Source organism: Nuphar pumila, chromosome 8 (assembly GCF_984573655.1).
Source record: "Nuphar pumila chromosome 8, dmNupPumi1.hap1.1, whole genome shotgun sequence".
Classification (NCBI taxonomy): domain Eukaryota; kingdom Viridiplantae; phylum Streptophyta; class Magnoliopsida; order Nymphaeales; family Nymphaeaceae; genus Nuphar; species Nuphar pumila.
In genome coordinates, this window is record NC_143256.1 from 70,270,318 (window position 1) to 70,289,966 (window position 19,649).

General features: G+C 34.8%; 1 protein-coding gene across 5 annotated transcripts in view; it reads right to left on the reverse strand.

The window, feature by feature from the left end:
• Positions 1 to 1,489: 1,489 nt before the first annotated feature.
• LOC149829967 (aromatic aminotransferase ISS1-like) overlaps positions 1,490 to 19,649 on the reverse strand; it is a 165,424-nt gene continuing 147,264 nt past the window's right edge. For 4 of the 5 annotated variants that reach the window (XM_090016192.1, XM_090016191.1, XM_090016190.1 and 1 more), the window contains one exon: positions 8,670 to 9,484. In XM_090016192.1, coding sequence (XP_089872318.1) covers positions 9,029 to 9,484 — 456 coding nt within the window. In that variant the 3' untranslated portion in view covers positions 8,670 to 9,028. Of the gene's footprint in view, positions 1,789 to 8,669; positions 9,485 to 19,649 lie in introns of those variants that run through there. The other variant, XM_090016194.1, reaches the window with a different exon arrangement.

Consider the following 19,649-nt stretch of genomic DNA (forward strand, 5'->3'; position numbering starts at 1 on the left):
CATGTGGGTGTATATTCAACTATGAGTAATTTAGATATTTTGTTTTAAACCCAACAAGAACTCGGTTTACGAGGACAAAAGTCCAAAATCCTTCGTCAAGGAGTTCATTTCCTTGGAAAAAGTCATATTGCACTACTGCGAGCGTACGTAGTTGGGCCTCCACTAAAGGAGTCCTCCCTAGTGACCAAAGCGGGGCCCACAACAAAAATATGTCACCGCTAGCTGAAAAGTAGTCCATTGGCAACTTAGTAGAATCCCACGGGGTCGGTGCAAGCTTGCTCTCAAGGTGACAAGTTACCCCATCTTTCAGGGTGTAACCATGGTCTGTGTATCTTATTTATATTAAATTAAAACCTATTATTAAATTTTTAGTTTTTTAAAGTACCCTTCAGGTACTCATAGCCTTGCCCAACAAGACACACTGAAATTTCTAATTTAAGAGATAATTCATCTCTCGAGGCTAGTGTAAACACCTCATTTCACTGTCAATGAGCCCTTACTGCACCAAACAGTAAGCTCTTACTTGGAAAAATAATTTCCCGAGATCCACACTATCGGAAAAGAAATTGGGAGCATTCGTAAATCTCAAATTTACGAGTCCCAAACATCATACATAACTACTAGGGCCTATGTATATGGCTAAACAACCAGCTTCCTAGATCAACGAACAGCCATGTGATTCATAGCTGAAGTATATATATATATATATATTCAACATATAGGACAACCATGTGATTCATAGCTGAAGTATATATATATATATTTGTACCTATATTATTTTCTTTCAATGTATCAATATACAGGTCAGCATTAGGCATCATAAATATTTTTTTTTCATACATCAACATACATGTCAGCATTTGGAATCATATCTGTAAATTTTTTTTTACAGCATAGAACACATCTATTTATTAAAAACTACAAAAAATTTTGAGAGCAATAGAACAAGTATAAGTGTATTGAAACACTATAGAAAAAATTTTGACATCAATAGAACTCATATATGCATATTGAAACACTACAAATTTTTTTTTACAGCATAGAATACATATTTATGTATTGAAACACTACAGAAATTTTTTTACAGTAATAGAACTCATAAAAGTGTATTGAAACATGATAGAAAATTTTGTTGACAACAACATAACTCACATATGCATATTTAAACACTAAAAAAAAATTTGAGAACATAGAATACATATCTATGCATTAAAACACTATAAATTTTTTTTTAAATAATATAACTCACATATGCATATTGTAACACTAGAGATTTCTTTTTTGACAGCATGGAACTCATATAAGTGTATTGAACCACTATGAAAAGGTTTTTTTATAGCAATAAAACTTATATATGTATATTAAAACACTAAAAAAAAATTACAACATAAAACACATCTCTATGTATTGAAACACTAAAAAAAATTGACAGCATAGAACACATATATATGCATTGAAACACTACAAATTTTTTTTACAGCAATAGAATATATGTAACGACCACATTTCATACCCGTGAAAAAGTGGCAATTTTTTTTTATACAAGTGTGGAAACATTTTCAGAGACGCCTTACAGTTAAACACCACCACCACCACAAGGGATCTTATACTCATCTTTCATACCAAACCAAAACAAACCAAACTTTATTTATTCAAATATAGAGAGTCTGAGACATAATTAATTAAAGGTAAAGAAAGAGTCACACCATCCCAAGAATCTGCCATGTAGTCGTGTAGTCCCCTCGTGACTCTTCTCAAAAGCAAGTCCTCCCCACTAGGCATCTGAGGCTGCAAAAAATACCAAAAGTAGGGTATCAGAATCTAAAGAAATCTGTGTACAGGTTCCTCTAATGAATCAAATAAGAACAAACATAAATAAGATTCAGCCAATATTTTAAGAGACATAAAAATAATACATTTATAATTCAATTAATCATTCATGCAATAGGGAACAATTATTAGGCATGAGCGAACATTTAAATAACAACAGGGATCACAGTTTAAGCATTAAAGATATTTAGCATGCATTAAGGAACAACATTATGCATTCTTCAATATATCACAGTTAAGGAAACAAGTAAATATGCATGATCTAATGCATAGCAAGAATATGCATGATTCAGTGCAATGCATGAATAAATTATTATCTTTTATCAGAATTTTCTTTTTATATGCACGTCTTTATTAAATGTACACAGTTTAAGATCCTCTTTTTAATTACCATTGCCCGCGGATACTCAAAACGGGTAAGAATTTTTTAGGTCAAGTAGGGTTTACAGGGTAACTTAGCACACAAGTATTTTAGTACTGGGTTCCAAAGTTAGCCATCGACCGATATCAGAAAACAAGACCATTTATTGGAACATTAGAAATCAGCATCTAATGTCGGGACACCAGGGACATCAGCATCAACAAGTACCACTTTTCTTGGTATACCAAAACAACAGTTATGTCTACACACCACCTCCAAGCAAAGTGGCAGATTCTCTCTAAAACCATGGTCAGAATAAGAACCTCAATATCGGGTTCAGGGGTAACAACGCACACAGAGTTTTAGTATCCTCACGGTTTCTCCAAAACCACAATATCCAAAATTCTCACACTCTAGAAGGGACATCAAGGAAACGCAGATTACATTGTTCTTTAATTTTTTTATCTTGTTATTAATTCATCTCTTTTAATTTGCAATTCAACATGCAAAATCAATGACATAAGCTTGCAAATCAACATGTGAAGCTCTTTACGGGACCACAACTCATGGCAACATAGAATAGTGCAATAAGACAATAATATCATATTTGATTTTTATAATGTATATAACAACTACAACAAGAGCAACACATGCTCAAGGCTCACACAACCTAGGATGATCCATTTTGATCATCGATGCATTCATATGCAAAAATCATCAATCACATGCCACTATGCATTCCTTTCACATGCTTATCAATGCACACTCATACATGCAATTTTCATAGATGTGTAGGAAACAATAGTATTCAAATGCACACATTCATTTTTTGAATGTATGGGTTCACATGATCATGACCAATGCGTACTTTCATTCATGAACCAATTCCAGTATACATGAGAGCTAAGGCATACTTTTATTCATGAATTAACTTAACTAAACATGTGAACACTCATAAAATCATTTCATGCAATAACATGTCAATCTCATATTTATAAGTGTGCATGAGACAATAATATTCATATGCATATGCATGAGTTTACACATATCTAGGTTAAATGCATGCTTTCATTCAATACTGATATCCATGTCAAATGCATGCTTTCATTTATGAATCATTTCAATTTAACATATGCACACTCATGCCATTATACACATGCCAAAACACATCCATTTAATGTATGCACATGCACCAAAAAGCAACCTTGTATTAATACTTTGATTCAACATAGTGTAACAAGTTCTTTTGCATGCGAAAAGCCAAGTCTAATACAAATAGCAGATTATGGAATTTTACATGCATAACTGAATTCAAATGAAGCTTCATGATATCAACAGTAAACATGAACTAACAAATTTGAGTATATTTTAGTTAATCCAAAATCATGACAATAGCCTCCACTTTGAAATTCTTTAACAATTTTTTTTTTATAATCTAGCACAACCCGAGAATGTTACCAAAATACATAAATCCACAACTATGTTCAACTCATTATATCTTTGAATCTGCAACGTCCCAGCACAAGAGGACGTGTATAGTAGGGTAAGTTGTGGATTATGCAAACCCCAAACTATTATTATTCAAGATACCCAAAAGGTCTGGAATCAACAATAATCAAGCATAAGGTGCAGTGCTCATACAAATTTATTTATTTGTATCATTTTTTTTAATCTGCCCAACTGCCCAGCCAACAGTCGGTTGGGCTTCTGTCTTAATAACTGCCCAACCGACAATTGGCTGGAATAGCTTGGCACAAAGATTTACTACCAGAAAGGCTGAGCCCACCATCATGCTGGCAGGGACTCGGCCCTGCCCAGCTACATAAAATTATTATTTGTTTCCCTTACTCAATTGCAGAGTTCCTGGTGATAGTCATAGTTATGCTCTAAACCAGCAATTGGGGATCGTGCAGACCTCAGCCTGCCAATTTATAGCATGTTGCCATGGGCAACAGCAGGGTACTGCACTCATGTACAGGTAGAACAGACCCTGATTGGACTGAGTTCTACTATCACTTTATAAGGCCTATCACCTACTAATTTCCAGCGTAACAAAACTAACACAATCAAGCCTGTAGGGACAGCATATTGAAATTTGCGGTAACATCTGGTTTGGAACAGATCTGGTCCAAACCAGATTTTCACCTAGGCAATCCCCACACACACCCCTATATATATATATGGACTAATATTAAAACCAACAAAACATTGGATAAATACACCTGAAGATAAAATCTTAAGATGCATCCCTTGACAAAATCCATGTATGATAATAGGACAGCATGCATAAAAAAAAATCTCACTTGGGGAAAAGATAAATCTGCATCTACCTATACCTGTGTACCCAAAATCATATATTTCAAGATTTATGCAAGGAGGATCATATTTTCCCCTCTGTTTCTTTTTTTTTCAAATCTATATATATATATATATATATATAAATTCAGCGCATGTACATATTCAAAATTTCAAGCACTGCAATCCCTTGTCCACCTTCCCAGAATTGTCCACTTGTCCAGCGGACAAATCTGTCCAGGATGGACAGATCTGTTCAGGATGGACAAAATAGACAAAGGTTCATATCTGTCCAGATCTGCCCATCATCGCGATGGCCAAATCTGTCCAGATCTGCCCGCTAAACATATGGGACAGATCTATCCAAATATATATGTAAATACATGCGTTCCACATATGTATATATATATATATATATACATAAATACATAAATATGCATATAATCTAATGTAGGAATCAAAAATATGTATTCTAACCATGCATACATTGATTCCCATGAATCAGAATGGTGAAACTAAAATAAAATCCATGGTTTTCTTCAAAAAAATATTGCCTAAAACTTATTTTGGCTCTTTTTCTCATCTGAATCAAAAGAGAACACCCATACCATGAATCTAAGATAAAGAAAACGATGGTGGAATGTGGATTTTAAGGCTGGAGAAGGTTGAATCCCCCTTTCTTTTTCTTTTTCTTTTTCTTTTTCTTTTTCTTTTTCTTTTCCTTTTCCTTTTTCTCATCTCTTTCTCCCTCTTTCTTTCTTTCCCCTTTTCTTTAATTTTTTTTTTATAAAGTGAGGGAGAGGCCCCTTCTCCAACCCTCTTTAGATGGGCTGGAGAGGGAGGGTTTCCCCCTTGGGACCCTCTCTCACCTTCCTTCTTTTCAAAATTTCCAAACTTAAATTTTTTTGACTTTTCTAAAACTTTCAAAAAAAAAAAATTTTTGAGAGTCCTTAAACCCTCTTAGTAGCTCTTTATAGGTAAGTATGAGGACCCATCTTAGCAAGCCCTAATCAGCCCTAATTTCAAACTCGGAATTAATAAAAATTAAATAATTAAATAATTGTTTTTTATATTTATTATTTATTAATTATTTAAAAGCTTCCAAAAATAGTCAAATTGACTAGGAAGACTTTTTATACTTAATTAACTTCAATTTAAAGCCCCTAACTAAATTTAAAGCTTGTAAAAACTTTGGACATTGGATTTGGATTTGGATCCTGATCCAAAATCTAAACCCATACCCAAAACAAAAATAGATCTGGACTAAATCCAGATTAAAGTAGGTCTTAAATAAGATCCAAATCCATAATAATTCGGATCATATCCATCGGATCCAACTCTGAATCCATATCAACAAACTGCTCAATTTTTGAAAAAATACAATTTCTAGGCCAACCATAGCCCAAATTTAGAAAAGTAAAACATCGTTGCGCTCAGAATTTTGAGACGCATCCAATGACATATTACATAAATATCAAATTTTGAATTTCACTCGAAAATAACTTGAATTTCATTCAAAATTTGCTTGAATTTAAAGGTCGAAAACAAAACTTGTTCTCACGTTTCGATTGGCTTGTTTAGACCTTGTCGATGACACCTGGGCCAAGCCCAGACTTAAAAGCATCGATCTAAAATTGATGCTCAAACGATTTTTCTCCTAGACTTAGCCAAATTTTTGAAAATCTCATAAAATGACTAAGTATGAAAATACACGATATTACAATACATATAAGTGTATTGAAACACTGTGAAAAAAAAAATTGACAACACTAAAACTCATATATGCATATTGAAATACTACATAATTTTTTTAGAGCATAGAACACATTTTATGCATAGAAACACTATGGAATTTTATTTTTTTACAGCAATAGAACTCACATAAGTGTATTGAAACACTATGAAACTCACATACGTGTATTGAAACACTATGGAAAAAATTTTTGACAGCAATAAAACTCATATATGCATACTAAAACACACAAAAAAAAATTATAGCATAGAACACATATCTATGCATTGAAACACTATAGAATTTTTTTGACAGCAATAGGATACATATAAGCATGATTGAATCACTACAAAAATTTTTTAACAGCCTTAGAACAAATATTTGCATGATTGAGTCACTGCATAAATTTTTTGACAGGCTTAGAACACATATATGCATGATTCAATCACTACATTTTTTTTGACAACCTTAGAACACATATTTGCATGTTGAAATACTATAAAAAAAATTTACAGCATTAAAACGTTCACCTATATACATAATTAAATTACTAAAAAAAAAAATTGACAGGCTTAGAACATATATATGTATGATTAAATCACTAATTTTTTTTTACAGCCTTAGAATGCATATTTTCATGATTAAATCACAATAGAATTTTTTTGACAACCTTAGAGCACATATTTTCATGTTGAATAGCTATAAAAAATTTTACAGCATTAGAACACCTATATGCATAATTGAATTACTACAGATTTTTTTTTGCCAGCCTTAGAAAACATAGATGCATAATTGAATCACTACAATTTTTTTCCAGCCTTAGAACACATATTTGCATGATTGAATCACTAAAAAAAAATTTGACAACCTTCGAACACATATTTGCATGTTAAATCACTATAAAAAAAAATTTACGACATTTGAACACCTATATGCATAATTGAATTACTATAGAATTTTTTTTAACAGCCTTAGAACACATATTTTCATATTGAAAAAACTACATAATTTTTTTAAAACATTACAATACGTATATGCATATTAGACACACTACAGAAAATTTTTTACAGCATTACAACACGCATATGCATATTAAAAACACAAAAAATAAAATGAATAAAAATGACTATTCAACAAGCATGCAAATGTTAGAAAATTCGCATTCCAAAAATTTGTGTTGATTGCCCATTATTTGTGAATATCTTTAAAGATCAATTACTTGAATGAGATTCTCACGATTCTTTGCAAATTTTATACTATATATGAAAATTTGATGAAATATTTGCAAAGTTTCTAGATTTCAATTACAAAAAATTCATAGATTTGGTTATGCAAACTTCATACTATACATTCAAATTTAGTTAAATATTTATGAAGTTTCCACAAGTTTAAGTTACAAGAATTTCACATATATGGTTACGCAAACTTCGTACTATATATGAGAATTTAGTGAAATATTTGTAAACTTTCTAGGTTTCAATTACAAGAAGTTTGCAAATATGGTTATACAAACTTCTTGAAGTCTGCAAAAAAGAACGTATAAATATACATTTTAGTGAGAGTTTACAATGCATGAAGAGCATACTGATATATCACACAAACTTTATGTAAAGATTAAAATGATCCTTTTAAAGCCCAACACATTAGACATTGAGCAAATTTAAAAAATTGTAAAGCATTTAGGGAAAAGTGTCATTTTGTTGTACAACATGGTCATTTTTCATTCTAACTAACCATTCTAGACCAGCCACTTGCAAGGCCTCAAAGGCTCACATCCGAGACCTGTTTAGGTCACAATGAATGTCAAGACAGAGAAGCAAGCTCTTCCAACCAAGTCTTACCTAGACTCTCCCCTTGTCATCCAGTCATATGCATTCCAACTTACCTGAATTTTCTATACAAGGCTAGATTCATTCAATATGAAACATAACCAAGTGAATCAACTGCAACTCTCCCCTTGTCATCCAGTCATATGCATTCCAACTTACCTGAATTTTCTATACAAGGCTAGATTCATTTTATATGAAACATAACCAAGCGAATTAACTGCAACATTTCTATCAATAACAACAATTTGACAAGATCGCACCTGCAGGGTCGCCCAGTTGGTTAGGGTGAGTGTTGGGTGTCCAGAGGCCCCAGATCTCACGAGTTTGATTCTTCCTAAGATAAAACCCAGGACAGGCATGAAGCAGCACTGTGGTGCCGGTTCAATTCTCGGGGTTTGACAGTATAAGGTGGGACCAATTAGGGGTCAAAATGAAATTAACAACTCCACGATTGAAGATGAGTTAAGGTAAATTAAGTTGTATACAAACAATGGGAAAACCATAATGACTTGGCAAGTTACTTTCCTGGTTGCCCATGTCCAAAAACCACTTCACCTAAACAGGGTCACAAGGCTGCTCTTGAGCTAAATGAGTCAACAGCAAGCAACAATATTAGCCAGAATTGATATAACCAAGAGTGATTGACTTCAACTAAGTAATGCGTTGTCTATCAAAACCCAGCCAAGTTGATCATTTCTCAACTCGGCAAGTTCTTTGCATAATTTTTATTTTACAAGTCTGATAACAAGGATATTTTGGCATCATATAGTTAAAAAAAAATTTGTGATGTGCAAATTAATTGATTTCATTTCTTCCTCTAATTTATAAAAAGAAAACTTCTGCCACCACCAGTTGGAGCTATGAAGCACATACGGCACAATTCAAGAAGGCCACACTTTTCCTTTCATCAGCCAACCAATCCTTTTAACAGGAAGAGATCACAGTCACTGCAAAATGTTGGCCCATTGTCCTCACTTCCTGTCACTCTATGACCATTCCATGGCTCACAAGCTCTTCTATCCCCTTCCTTAGCCTACCAGCAGCAGCAATACAGTCTTCTTCTTTCAACCCTCCAAAGGATACTCGGATATATCCTGGACCACCGCTTGCACTCCCAGGAATCACGACTACGCCATGCCGTTTAGCGAGCCAGTGAACAACAGAGAAATCATCAGACAAGTGGTCAGGAAGCTTTGCCCACAAGTAAATGGCACCCTCTCCACCTTTGACAGCATCCTCACCTAGTGGTGATAAAGCATCGCGGAGCAGGTCCCGACGCTCAACCAGGGTTTGGACCTTGACTGATATCCACTCACGGCCAGCTTCTAATGAGTAGAGAGCAAGGCGCTGGCCAATAATGGAGGCACAAATGGGGATGTTGTCTTGGACCTTGAGAAGTTGCTCACCAAGCCCTTCTGCACTTGAAGGATAGGCTATCTGCAGATATGCACAAATTGGGCATGAGACAACTAACATATAAAAGTACTGTGGATGTAAAATGTCAAATGATGCTGCATTAGGTAGTCCACAGTGACTCATTAAGTTGATCACATTGAGCAAATTGGAGTGCAGGAAAGCTTGCTGATAGACTTGCTGATGAATATGGCCTCTAGCTAAAGGCCGGAGTGCACCTTGGGCTTCCATTACATATTTCTTACTTTATATTCACACCAGCCAATTAAGAATGGAAGGTGCAGGAATCTACCACGATTTTAATTTCCAATACAAGAAATAGCTTATATTTGATATGAATATCCATCAGCTGCCGGAGAGATACAGAACTCTCAATGAAATGACCTCATGATCACCAAGTCAAGATGAGCCAAGAATCTCAGACACCAGATGTATCATTTTACTAAAGTTTAGACTCAAGAATGTGTAACAGATCAGAATAGGATCATGCTATGCCTGTACTGAACTATCATTGCTTTCAATTTGAGTAAGATTCTCAAAGTGATGTTAAGGAAACATAACACAGGCACGAGGAAGGTTTGTTGGTGATGGTGATGTCACCAAGTTGACGTGATGTCACAGGTTTGAAACCCATGGGTGGTCCCTTACCGCAACGCCGAAGCTGGGTGTACTCCCCGGCGGGCAGGGGGGACCTCAAGGTGATGGCGGGGTCGGCAATGAAGCCGACCCACAACCCGTGATCCAACCGGATCTCCACGCGCGGAAGTTGACGATGATGACTGATGAGTCCAAACAGGACTCAATAAAAGGTCGATTCGGGATAACAGACCTTTGTTTCGACAAAAATGGTAAACACAAGAAAGATGCGTAACAGACACGCAGTTCCAACAAATGTAAGTACGCAGGAATTGTAGGGGTATTGCCCGATTTATATTGTTGTGTTTTATGTTCTAAGATATACGAATTGTAGAACAAGATTTGGAACATGCAGAGAACAAGAGAATATATGAAGCAGTAAACGAGTATAAACACCCCAAATTTTCCAGGTTCATTTCTGAACGCCCCCTTCATAGATGTCAACCTTTTTAGTACAGTATAGGAGTCTAGCTCCTAGGTCTATTCCAGTTTAGGTGTCATTTCACCCCATTTTACCAGAAAAATAAACATTTTATCCCTAGATAACCCTAGATCCTTGTCAGTTAGGTCCAACCAAGCTCATTTTAAGCTCAGAAGAGCGAGAATATCAATCATTTCTTGCTCCCCTGAGCTCACGACGAGTAAACCCTGTTCATTTTAGTTAAATTTGGTTTATTTCATGAAAAATGAGCTCATTTTTAGCTTAAATTCAATCCAATTGTCTCAGAGTTGGTCATTCTTAGTAGAGCCTATTCCTCTGTATTTAACTTGAGCTTATCAGGAGTTCAAGTGGTCCAATTTCAGTTCAAACTCGTTTTTTCATATTATTGGACTTCATTTTTAGCTCGATTCAGTTAATTTCAGCTAGAATTGAACTAAACCTAGTTAGCCTAGCTAAGATTTAGTTTGTTTAAGCTCAAGATTAGTTCACTTGAGTTCAGAAACCTTAGAACCCAAGTCAAGCCAGTTTAAACCTTACTTTCCAAGTATCACTCTTTCACCCTACAGGGCAAAATCATCTTGGTCATTTTTATTTAGAGGGGCAGTTAAGTCAATTTCTAAGCCAGGATAATTTCTAATCTGGACTCAGATCAATTCTAGTATTTGATACTCTATCTATATCTGAGATTCAATCTATGTTTCAATTTGGACATTGGATACCTGATCGGATCCAATACTGGATCTGATGTCCAATATTCATTCTCTATTCTGGACCTAGATCTTTTTATACAATCTGCTTTGTTATCTATTTCCAGGGTCTATTTTGTCCTCAGACCCGGATCTCTACATTAGATATCCAGGGTCCACTTATCAATTATTTATCATTTCATGATCCATTCTTCAACTCTTATTTAATATCCAGGATCCATTTCCACCATATTATCTTGATTCGGGATCCGCTTCTGCAAGCTCATCCTTGATCCAGGATCTAGCTTACCCTTTTACTATTCAGGATCCATTTTTAATGTCTTATCTTTCATCCAGGATCTGTCCATCATTTTCAAGCATGGATCATACTTATTGTCTGAGATCCAGATCCATTTATCATTTGAAACTTCGGATCCAAATCCGAATTCAAAACTTTCTTCCAATTTCAAACCTGGGTTCAAAATTGATCTTTATATTTTAATCAAAACCCAGTGTTTTACATTTGATATTTTGAAATGCCTTTTTCATAAAAACAATGTGTACCAGATCTAGATCCAGATTGGATTTTGATTTGGATTTTTGTTAGATTCGAATTTCAAAATGGATCTTAAGATCCAATCCACATCAGATGGGACCCACCTAGGCGGCATCACCTCTAGATCATTCTTTTCATTTTATTATTTCAAACAACTAGTTGATTTAGGACTTTGTTTTGATTTTTTATCTTTTAATTTTATCCCCTCTTGATTTTAACCTTTTATTATTTGTTTTAAAATCAAATGTGGACCCCACTCAAATGGTGCCACATCTAGAGAGTTCTAATCCCTTTTTTGTTAGGTATTTTAATTAGATTAAAAAAGAAAAAGTCAAAAATAAAACCAAATGTGGACTCTTTTGAGAAAATTGATTTTCCCTAATTTTGCTAATTAGTTGCTAATTAATTAAGCAAATATGGGACCCCCTAGAATCCCTATCCTCTTCTGATTTTTCTTATAAATAGAATTCAAGGGGGGGCGTCCAGCATGAATGAAGCAAGCCCAACTCTCTCTCCTCTAGCTCGCTCTTCTTCTTGATTTCTTTTATTTTCCTCCTTCCCTAAGTGTCGCCCTCCTTTTTTCTTCGTTTTCGATTGCAGCGAAGGAGGAACCACAGGTAACTTCTCTCCCTCTCTTTTTATTTTCTTTTACTGTTATTACTATTATTGTTGCATTTTTTTCTTTTTTTCATAGTCATGAGAAGGCTGGAACTCGGTTTCTCATAAACCGAGTCCCTCCTTCCAATCAGCTATAGCAAAATAAATCCCATGCTTCATTATTTTTCTTTTATTATTTATGTGCATCATAGATCTAGGTTTGCATTATTGTTTGCATCCATACAGAATCAAGAATATTTCATCTTTTTCTTTTTTTATGCATGTTTAGATTAGGTTTAATCTTGTTTATCAGTCATGCTCAAAATCTTGATTTTGGCCCTCGTGTTAGCATCATTATTTTATATACTTATTTTTATCGTTTTGAGTTGAATTTTTTATGAGATATAAATCCATATGCTTACGTGAATCTGGCCAAGTTTCATTATTTTTTGGCATATTTTGACCCGTTCTCAAAAATAAAAGTCGAAACCTGTTTTTTGCATCGTTTGATCGCTATTCGCAGCCTGGTTCAACTTGTCGGAGTCATATCTCCCTAACCGGAGATGATTTGTCAGATTCGTAAAAAGTGACTTCTTCGTCTGCATGTCTAGTTTATTCCTGATGAATCTGGTAATTTTTTATGTCTGTTTGCTATTTTATTTTAGCCAAAAAAACAGAACCTGTTTTTCTACACCGTCAGGCCGTTGTTCATAATCAGGGTCAACTTGTCGGAGTCATATCTCCCTAACCGAAGATGATTTTTCATATCCGTAAAAAGGGATTTCTTCGTTGTCGTGTCTAATCTATTTCTGAAAAATTTGGTAACTTTTTATGACTGTTTACTATTTTATTTTGACCCAAAATTGTGACAGGTACAAAATATCTCGTTCTGCAGCCTGTTTCTACTTGTTAATTTAATAGCTTTTCCCTGAGCATTTATTAAATTTATTTTTTGATTGCATGCTGTCTCTAGGGTTTTTAGGAGTCTTCATGTCAATTTTCAAGATTTTAGGAGGTCAATTGATATTTTATTTTGCTGATTTCAAAGAACCAGTTTTCTGTAAAATCCTGTTCTGCAGAAATACGGGCAAATTCGACCTTTTCTCGTTTATATTATTATTTTTGTAAGTAGTTTTTGTAGTTTTAAAGATTGTTCATGTTCCTGATGATGTCAGGGTGCTCTCCACCCGATTTGGTGTCAATTTGAACTTGTCTAGTTTTTGTATTAGACATACTTTAAAAATCGTTTCTAAAACCCTAGTTTTTAATACTGTTTTTGCAATTAGTCTAAATTTTTAGGGGTATTTTGGTCTTTTTACCTTCAATTCGGAAATTTATTTTATAATAAGTTTTGTTTTATAGTTTATTAAATCATGTATTTTATTTAGATTATTTAGAAATTTTGTTTTATGAATGCATGGGAAAAGGCTTATTTTGGATAATATCCCTCAAATTTCAGATATTGTTGGATAAATCTCGAAAAGCCTACATATTTCTACTAACATGTTTGCTGATTTTGCAAGAAAGTTCAAGACTTTATTTTTTCTCTTTTCTTTCTTTATTTTATTATTCAATTCCTCAATGTAAATTATAATCAAATACCAAAAATAGTGGAAACTTTATTTATTTATGCATAGCTTAGGATTGCATAAGCATATAGTTTTTTTCTCCATATATCTATTTTTGGTAAAAACTCATGAAGTTAGGCTTTTGAGAAATAAGTTTCAGCATTATATGAATGTTTTTACATGATCTTACAATTTAGAGGATTTTTAAGCCCTACGTGAAAAAAAAATCTGAATTCAATCTCGAAAGAGTGGTTATTTAGGTGGATTTCAAAGAAAAGATAGGATATGATTATTAGAGTTTGTTTTGAATTGCATGAATGAATATGCACAGTTATTTTGTGAAAAAATAAGCAGTGAAAATATAAAGTGATAATCAGAATAGAGCACATGTGTAGTTTGTCTTGAATTTCGTAGTTGTTCCTTAGTAGCTGGGTTCATGCACAATGCAAATTGCTTGCGCTCACACAAACAGGGCAATTGGGACGGTCAAACTTCTTTGTCTAGTCAACACTTGTGGCCTAGTGGGTTCGAGCAAGTAAGCTCGAGGGGTGTTCTACACCTGGTGCCCTAAAGCCGTCTGGTTTGGGAGTCACTGGCCCAACACTCGTTACGTGGACTCATTAGAAAGCCTAAGATGTGTAGACATTGCTGTTAAAATGTAAAACTGTACATATATGTATATATAATAATATTATATTATTATATATATAAATACATTTTTAATTTCTTTCTTTTCTGTATTTTTTTTCCTTTATTTTTATTTTTTGTCTTTATGTCATCTAGTTCAGTTTGAACTAGAATGACTGTTGCTAGTCAAGTCTTGTCCAGACTTGACTAGCAATAGAGCTGTTGGACTGACACAGTCCAACAGCTCTTAATAGAGCTGTTGGACTGACACATTCCAACAGCTCTAAATAGAGCTGTTGGACTGTGCCCAACAGCTCTATTGAGTCCTCTTTCAGCTGTGTATATAAAGGGGTGCAACCCCTCTTGTATTTCACTCCAATGCTTCTTAAGCAATTGGTTTTTCATATCAATAAAGAATACATTTTTATTTTTATTTTGTTTCCAGTTATACCCTTTTTAAGGGTTATGCTTTAGTGTCATTCTTGACACTTGCTCTTGTTAATCAAAGCTCGTGTTTCGAAGATCCCCATTTCATTTCATGGTATCAAAGCCGCGGAAGTACTAAATCTTGAGGAAAAGCTGCCTCGGTTTCCGTGCCCGTTTGCAAAAGTGTTCGCCACTTGAAGAGAAGTGTTTTATCACTTCATTGGAGAAGATTTCACATCTTGTTGTATTGTTTTTTTTTTTCTTTCTTTCTCATTTTCCTTCTTGTTTCTCTTCTATCCCTATTCTTTCTCTCCTTGTAATCGATGGATGACAATGATAAAGTCACCATCATGCCTATGAAACTAAGCGATACGAACTATGTAACATGGGCTTCAATCATGAAGCACCATATATGGGGAAAAGGCTTATGGGGGATTGTGGATGGTTCTGATTCGGAACCTAAGCTATCTCTTACTAAAAAGGAGGGAGATAAAGACGTCCCTCTATCGGAAGAAGAGAAAATCAAGGCTATTGCCTCATACGAGAAGAAATGGAAAGAATGGAGAATATCTCATGCGAAGATAATGTCATGGCTTATCAATAGCGTTGACATTAAAAAATGCTCAAGTCTTGCCAAATTTGATCATGCCGATAAGGCATGGGAATACCTTAAGAATATGTATTCCCTTAAAGATATTGCACACATGTGCAACCTCCAAGAAAAAGTTCGAATGATGACACAAGGAGACAAAACTATTCGTGAATATTACAATGGGTTGTCCGAACTTTGGGAAGAACTTTCCCTTTTAGAACCAAAGTGGCATTGTGCCGAAGACATCGAGCTTCGTCAGAAACAACTCGATGTTGAACATTTTTACCAGTTTATCACTAAATTAAGGCCGGAATTTGAAACCACTAAATCGGCCCTACTTCACCGGGGAAAAATTCCTTCTATTGTGGAAACTATTGAAGAGTTAACAATGGAAGAAAATCGCCTCCGGAAAGGTTCTTTAAAAATTGAAGATGATTCCGTTTTAGCCGTCTAGACCAGGGAATCATGTTCGATCATATAGGCCTCCTCACTTTAACCGACAAAATGGTGACTATGATAAGAAGAAAGTTATTTGTCATCACTGTCATGAACCGGGACACTACAGGCCACAATGTCCCAAACTTAAGGAGCTGAGAGAAAAAAGAGCTGCAATTGCTGGATCGGAGCCTAAAGATCAGGATGCACCAGTTTCCCTGGCCCAACTAATGGAGATCCTTCAGCCTCTCATCAAAGGTGCCTCTTCCTCATCTGAAGCTTCAACCGGCGCAGCAGCCTCATCTTTTTCTGATTTAGGTAAAATTTCTTGGCTTCTTGACTCTGGTGCATCTTTTCATATGACCCCAAATAATCAAAGTCTATCCAAATGTGTTAAAAATAAAACAAGTGTGTCAAAGGTCTTTACTGCTGATGGGACTTCTCTTGAAATAGAAGGAATAGGAGATTTTGAAAAAATTTATAAAACAAAAAATTTTTTTATTCCAGAAATTAGACATGTTCCCAAATTAAATTTAAATCTTTTATCTGTATCTCAAATTTCTGATTATGGGTGTAATATTTCTTTTTCTTCTCATGGTTGTTGGGTACAGGATCGCCAGTCAGGCAAGCTGATTGGGGAAGGCCATAGAGAAGGAGGACTCTATTACATGGATTTTTTGGAAATGCCGAAGAAAGCTTTTTGTTATAATATTCAAAAAATAGAGTTGGAACTGTGGCATAAGAGACTTGGTCACCCACATATAGCCAAAATCCAACATTTTCCAAATCTAGGGAAATTTTGTAACTCTGAATCATTTGATTGTAAAGATTGTATTCTCGGCAAAATGAAAAGATTACCATTTCAGAACAGAACCTTTTTCTCTTCAAGACCACTTGAATTAATACACTCGGATGTTTGGGGTCCTGCACCAGTAATTTCTAAAGGAGGATTTGTTTACTATGTTATTTTTGTCGATGATTTCTCCCGACATACGTGGATGTACTTTCTCAAAAATAAGTCTGAAGTATTTTCATACTTTCAAACTTTTCATAATATGGTTAAAAACAAATTTCAAAATGATATTACTATTTTTCGCACAGATTCAGGGGGAGAGTTTTTATCCACAGATTTTCAAAATTATCTTAAATTGCATGGCATCACACATCAAAGATCTTGTCCTTATACACCTCAACAAAATGGACTGGCAGAACGAAAACATCGTCATATTATAGAAACCACTAGAACTTTATTAATAGCAAATCAAGTCCCTAAAGACTTTTGGGCAGAAGCTGCCTTAACTGCCACCTATCTCATTAATAGGATGCCATCTTCTTCGTTACAAAATATCACTCCCATTGAAAAACTTATGAACATTTCTCCAGACTACTCTAGATTAAGAATATTTGGGTGCAAATGTTTCATATTTACTGACAAAAATGATAAACTTTCCCCTCGTGCGATTCCCTGTGCCTTTTTAGGATATGCTGAAAACCAGAAAGGTTATAGATGTTTTGACTTCAAAAATAATAAACTATATGTGTCTAGAAATGTTTCCTTTCTTGAAAAGGAGAGCTTCTTTGATTTTAGAAAATTAAAAGACGTCACTGAGTACTCCTTTTTGCTAGATCTAACATCAACATCTGATGAATATGACCTTGATTGTAACTTTGATGATGATCCAAGAATTATTGATCTTAATGTTGAAAATGAAGAAGTTCATAGAGATACTAGTATTCAATATTCCAGGCGACAAGAGTCTAATACTCCATGTGCACTTGAGAAATATTTTAACATTCCAACTAGACAATCATCCCGAATCTCGAGGCCTCCAGAAAAGTTTGTATCATACGAGTCTTTCTCACCCACATATAGGGCAGTTATTGCATTAATTCACTCATATGAAGAACCATCCACATATTTTCAAGCAAAAAATGATATCAAATGGATAGAAGCCATGAAAGTTGAATTAGATGCACTTGAAAAGGCTTCTACATGGAATATTCAAGATCTTCCTCCAGGGAAGAAAACTATAGGATGTCGATGGGTTTATAAAATTAAAACCAAGAGTGATGGTACTCTTGAAAGATATAAAGCCCGTTTAGTAGCCAAAGGTTATGCCCAAGAATATGGGATTGATTATGAAGAAACCTTTGCTCCGGTGGCTCGTATGACTACTGTCCGAACCTTAATTGCCTTAGCTTCTATCAAAAAATGGTCTATTTTTCAAATGGATGTCAAAAATGCTTTTTTAAATGGAAAGCTAGTTGAAGAAGTATATATAGAACCCCCTCCTGGTCTAAGTATTCCTAAGGGTAAAGTCCTTCGCTTAGAAAAAGCTCTTTATGGACTTAAACAAGCACCAAAAGCTTGGTATGATAGGTTTAGTCGTGTTATGATTGATATTGGTTTTCAATTCTGTTTAACTGACACTGCTTTGTTTATTAAGAATTCTGATGCAGGAATCATTGTGCTTCTTCTTTATGTGGATGATATGATCATCACCGGAAGCGATAAACAGGGAGTTGAAACAATCAAAACACTTCTTAAATCTCATTTTGAAATGACTGATTTGGGCTTGTTGAGATATTTTTTAGGCATTGAAGTTGCTTATTCTCCTAGAGGATATTTATTATCTCAGACTAAATTTGCTTTTGATATTGTTTTCAGGTCTGGTATTACTGATGATAAGAAAGTTGACACTCCAGAAGTTGTTAATGTTAAAATGAAGATTGATGATGGAGAACTTCTTGCAGACCCTACTCCTTACAGACAGCTTGTCGGGGCACTTTCCTATCTATCCATTACCAGACCAGATATAGCACATGCTGTTCATACAGCAAGTCAATTTCAACATGCTCCTACTTCTGTTCATATGGGAGCAGTCATGTGTATTATCAGATACATCAAGTCCTCTCTTTCACGAGGACTTTTCTTATCTTCCTCCTCTTCTCTTGATTTAATTGCATATACTGATGCTGATTGGGGAGGTGATCCCAATAACAGACACTCAACCACTGGCTTTTGTGTCTTTTTAGGAGAATCATTAATCTCGTGGAGGTGTAAAAAGCAGCAGAAGGTATCTCTCTCATCCACCGAAGCTGAATACAGAGCTATGGCAACCACGACCATGGAAGTAGTTTGGCTCTGACGACTGCTTGCTGACATGGGAGTTGAGCAACAAAGGCTTCACAAATGTGTTGTGACAACAAAAGTGCGATCTACATTGCCAGTAACAGAACATTCCACGAACGCACCAAACACATCGAAATGGATTGTCACTACGTCAGAGAGGAATATCTACACGGGATAATTGATCTGCCATATGTCACTTCAGAATATCAGTTAGCAGACCTCTTTACAAAGCCTCTCGCTGCTCCCCGATTTCACTTTCTCTTAGACAAACTTTCGCTCATTGTACCGTAAGTTTGAGGGGGAGTGTTAAAATGTAAACCTGTACATATATGTATATATAATAATATTATATTATTATATATATAAATACATTTTTAATTTCTTTCTTTTCTGTATTTTTTTTCCTTTATTTTTATTTTTTGTCTTTATGTCATCTAGTTCAGTTTGAACTAGAATGACTGTTGCTAGTCAAGTCCTGTCCAGACTTGACT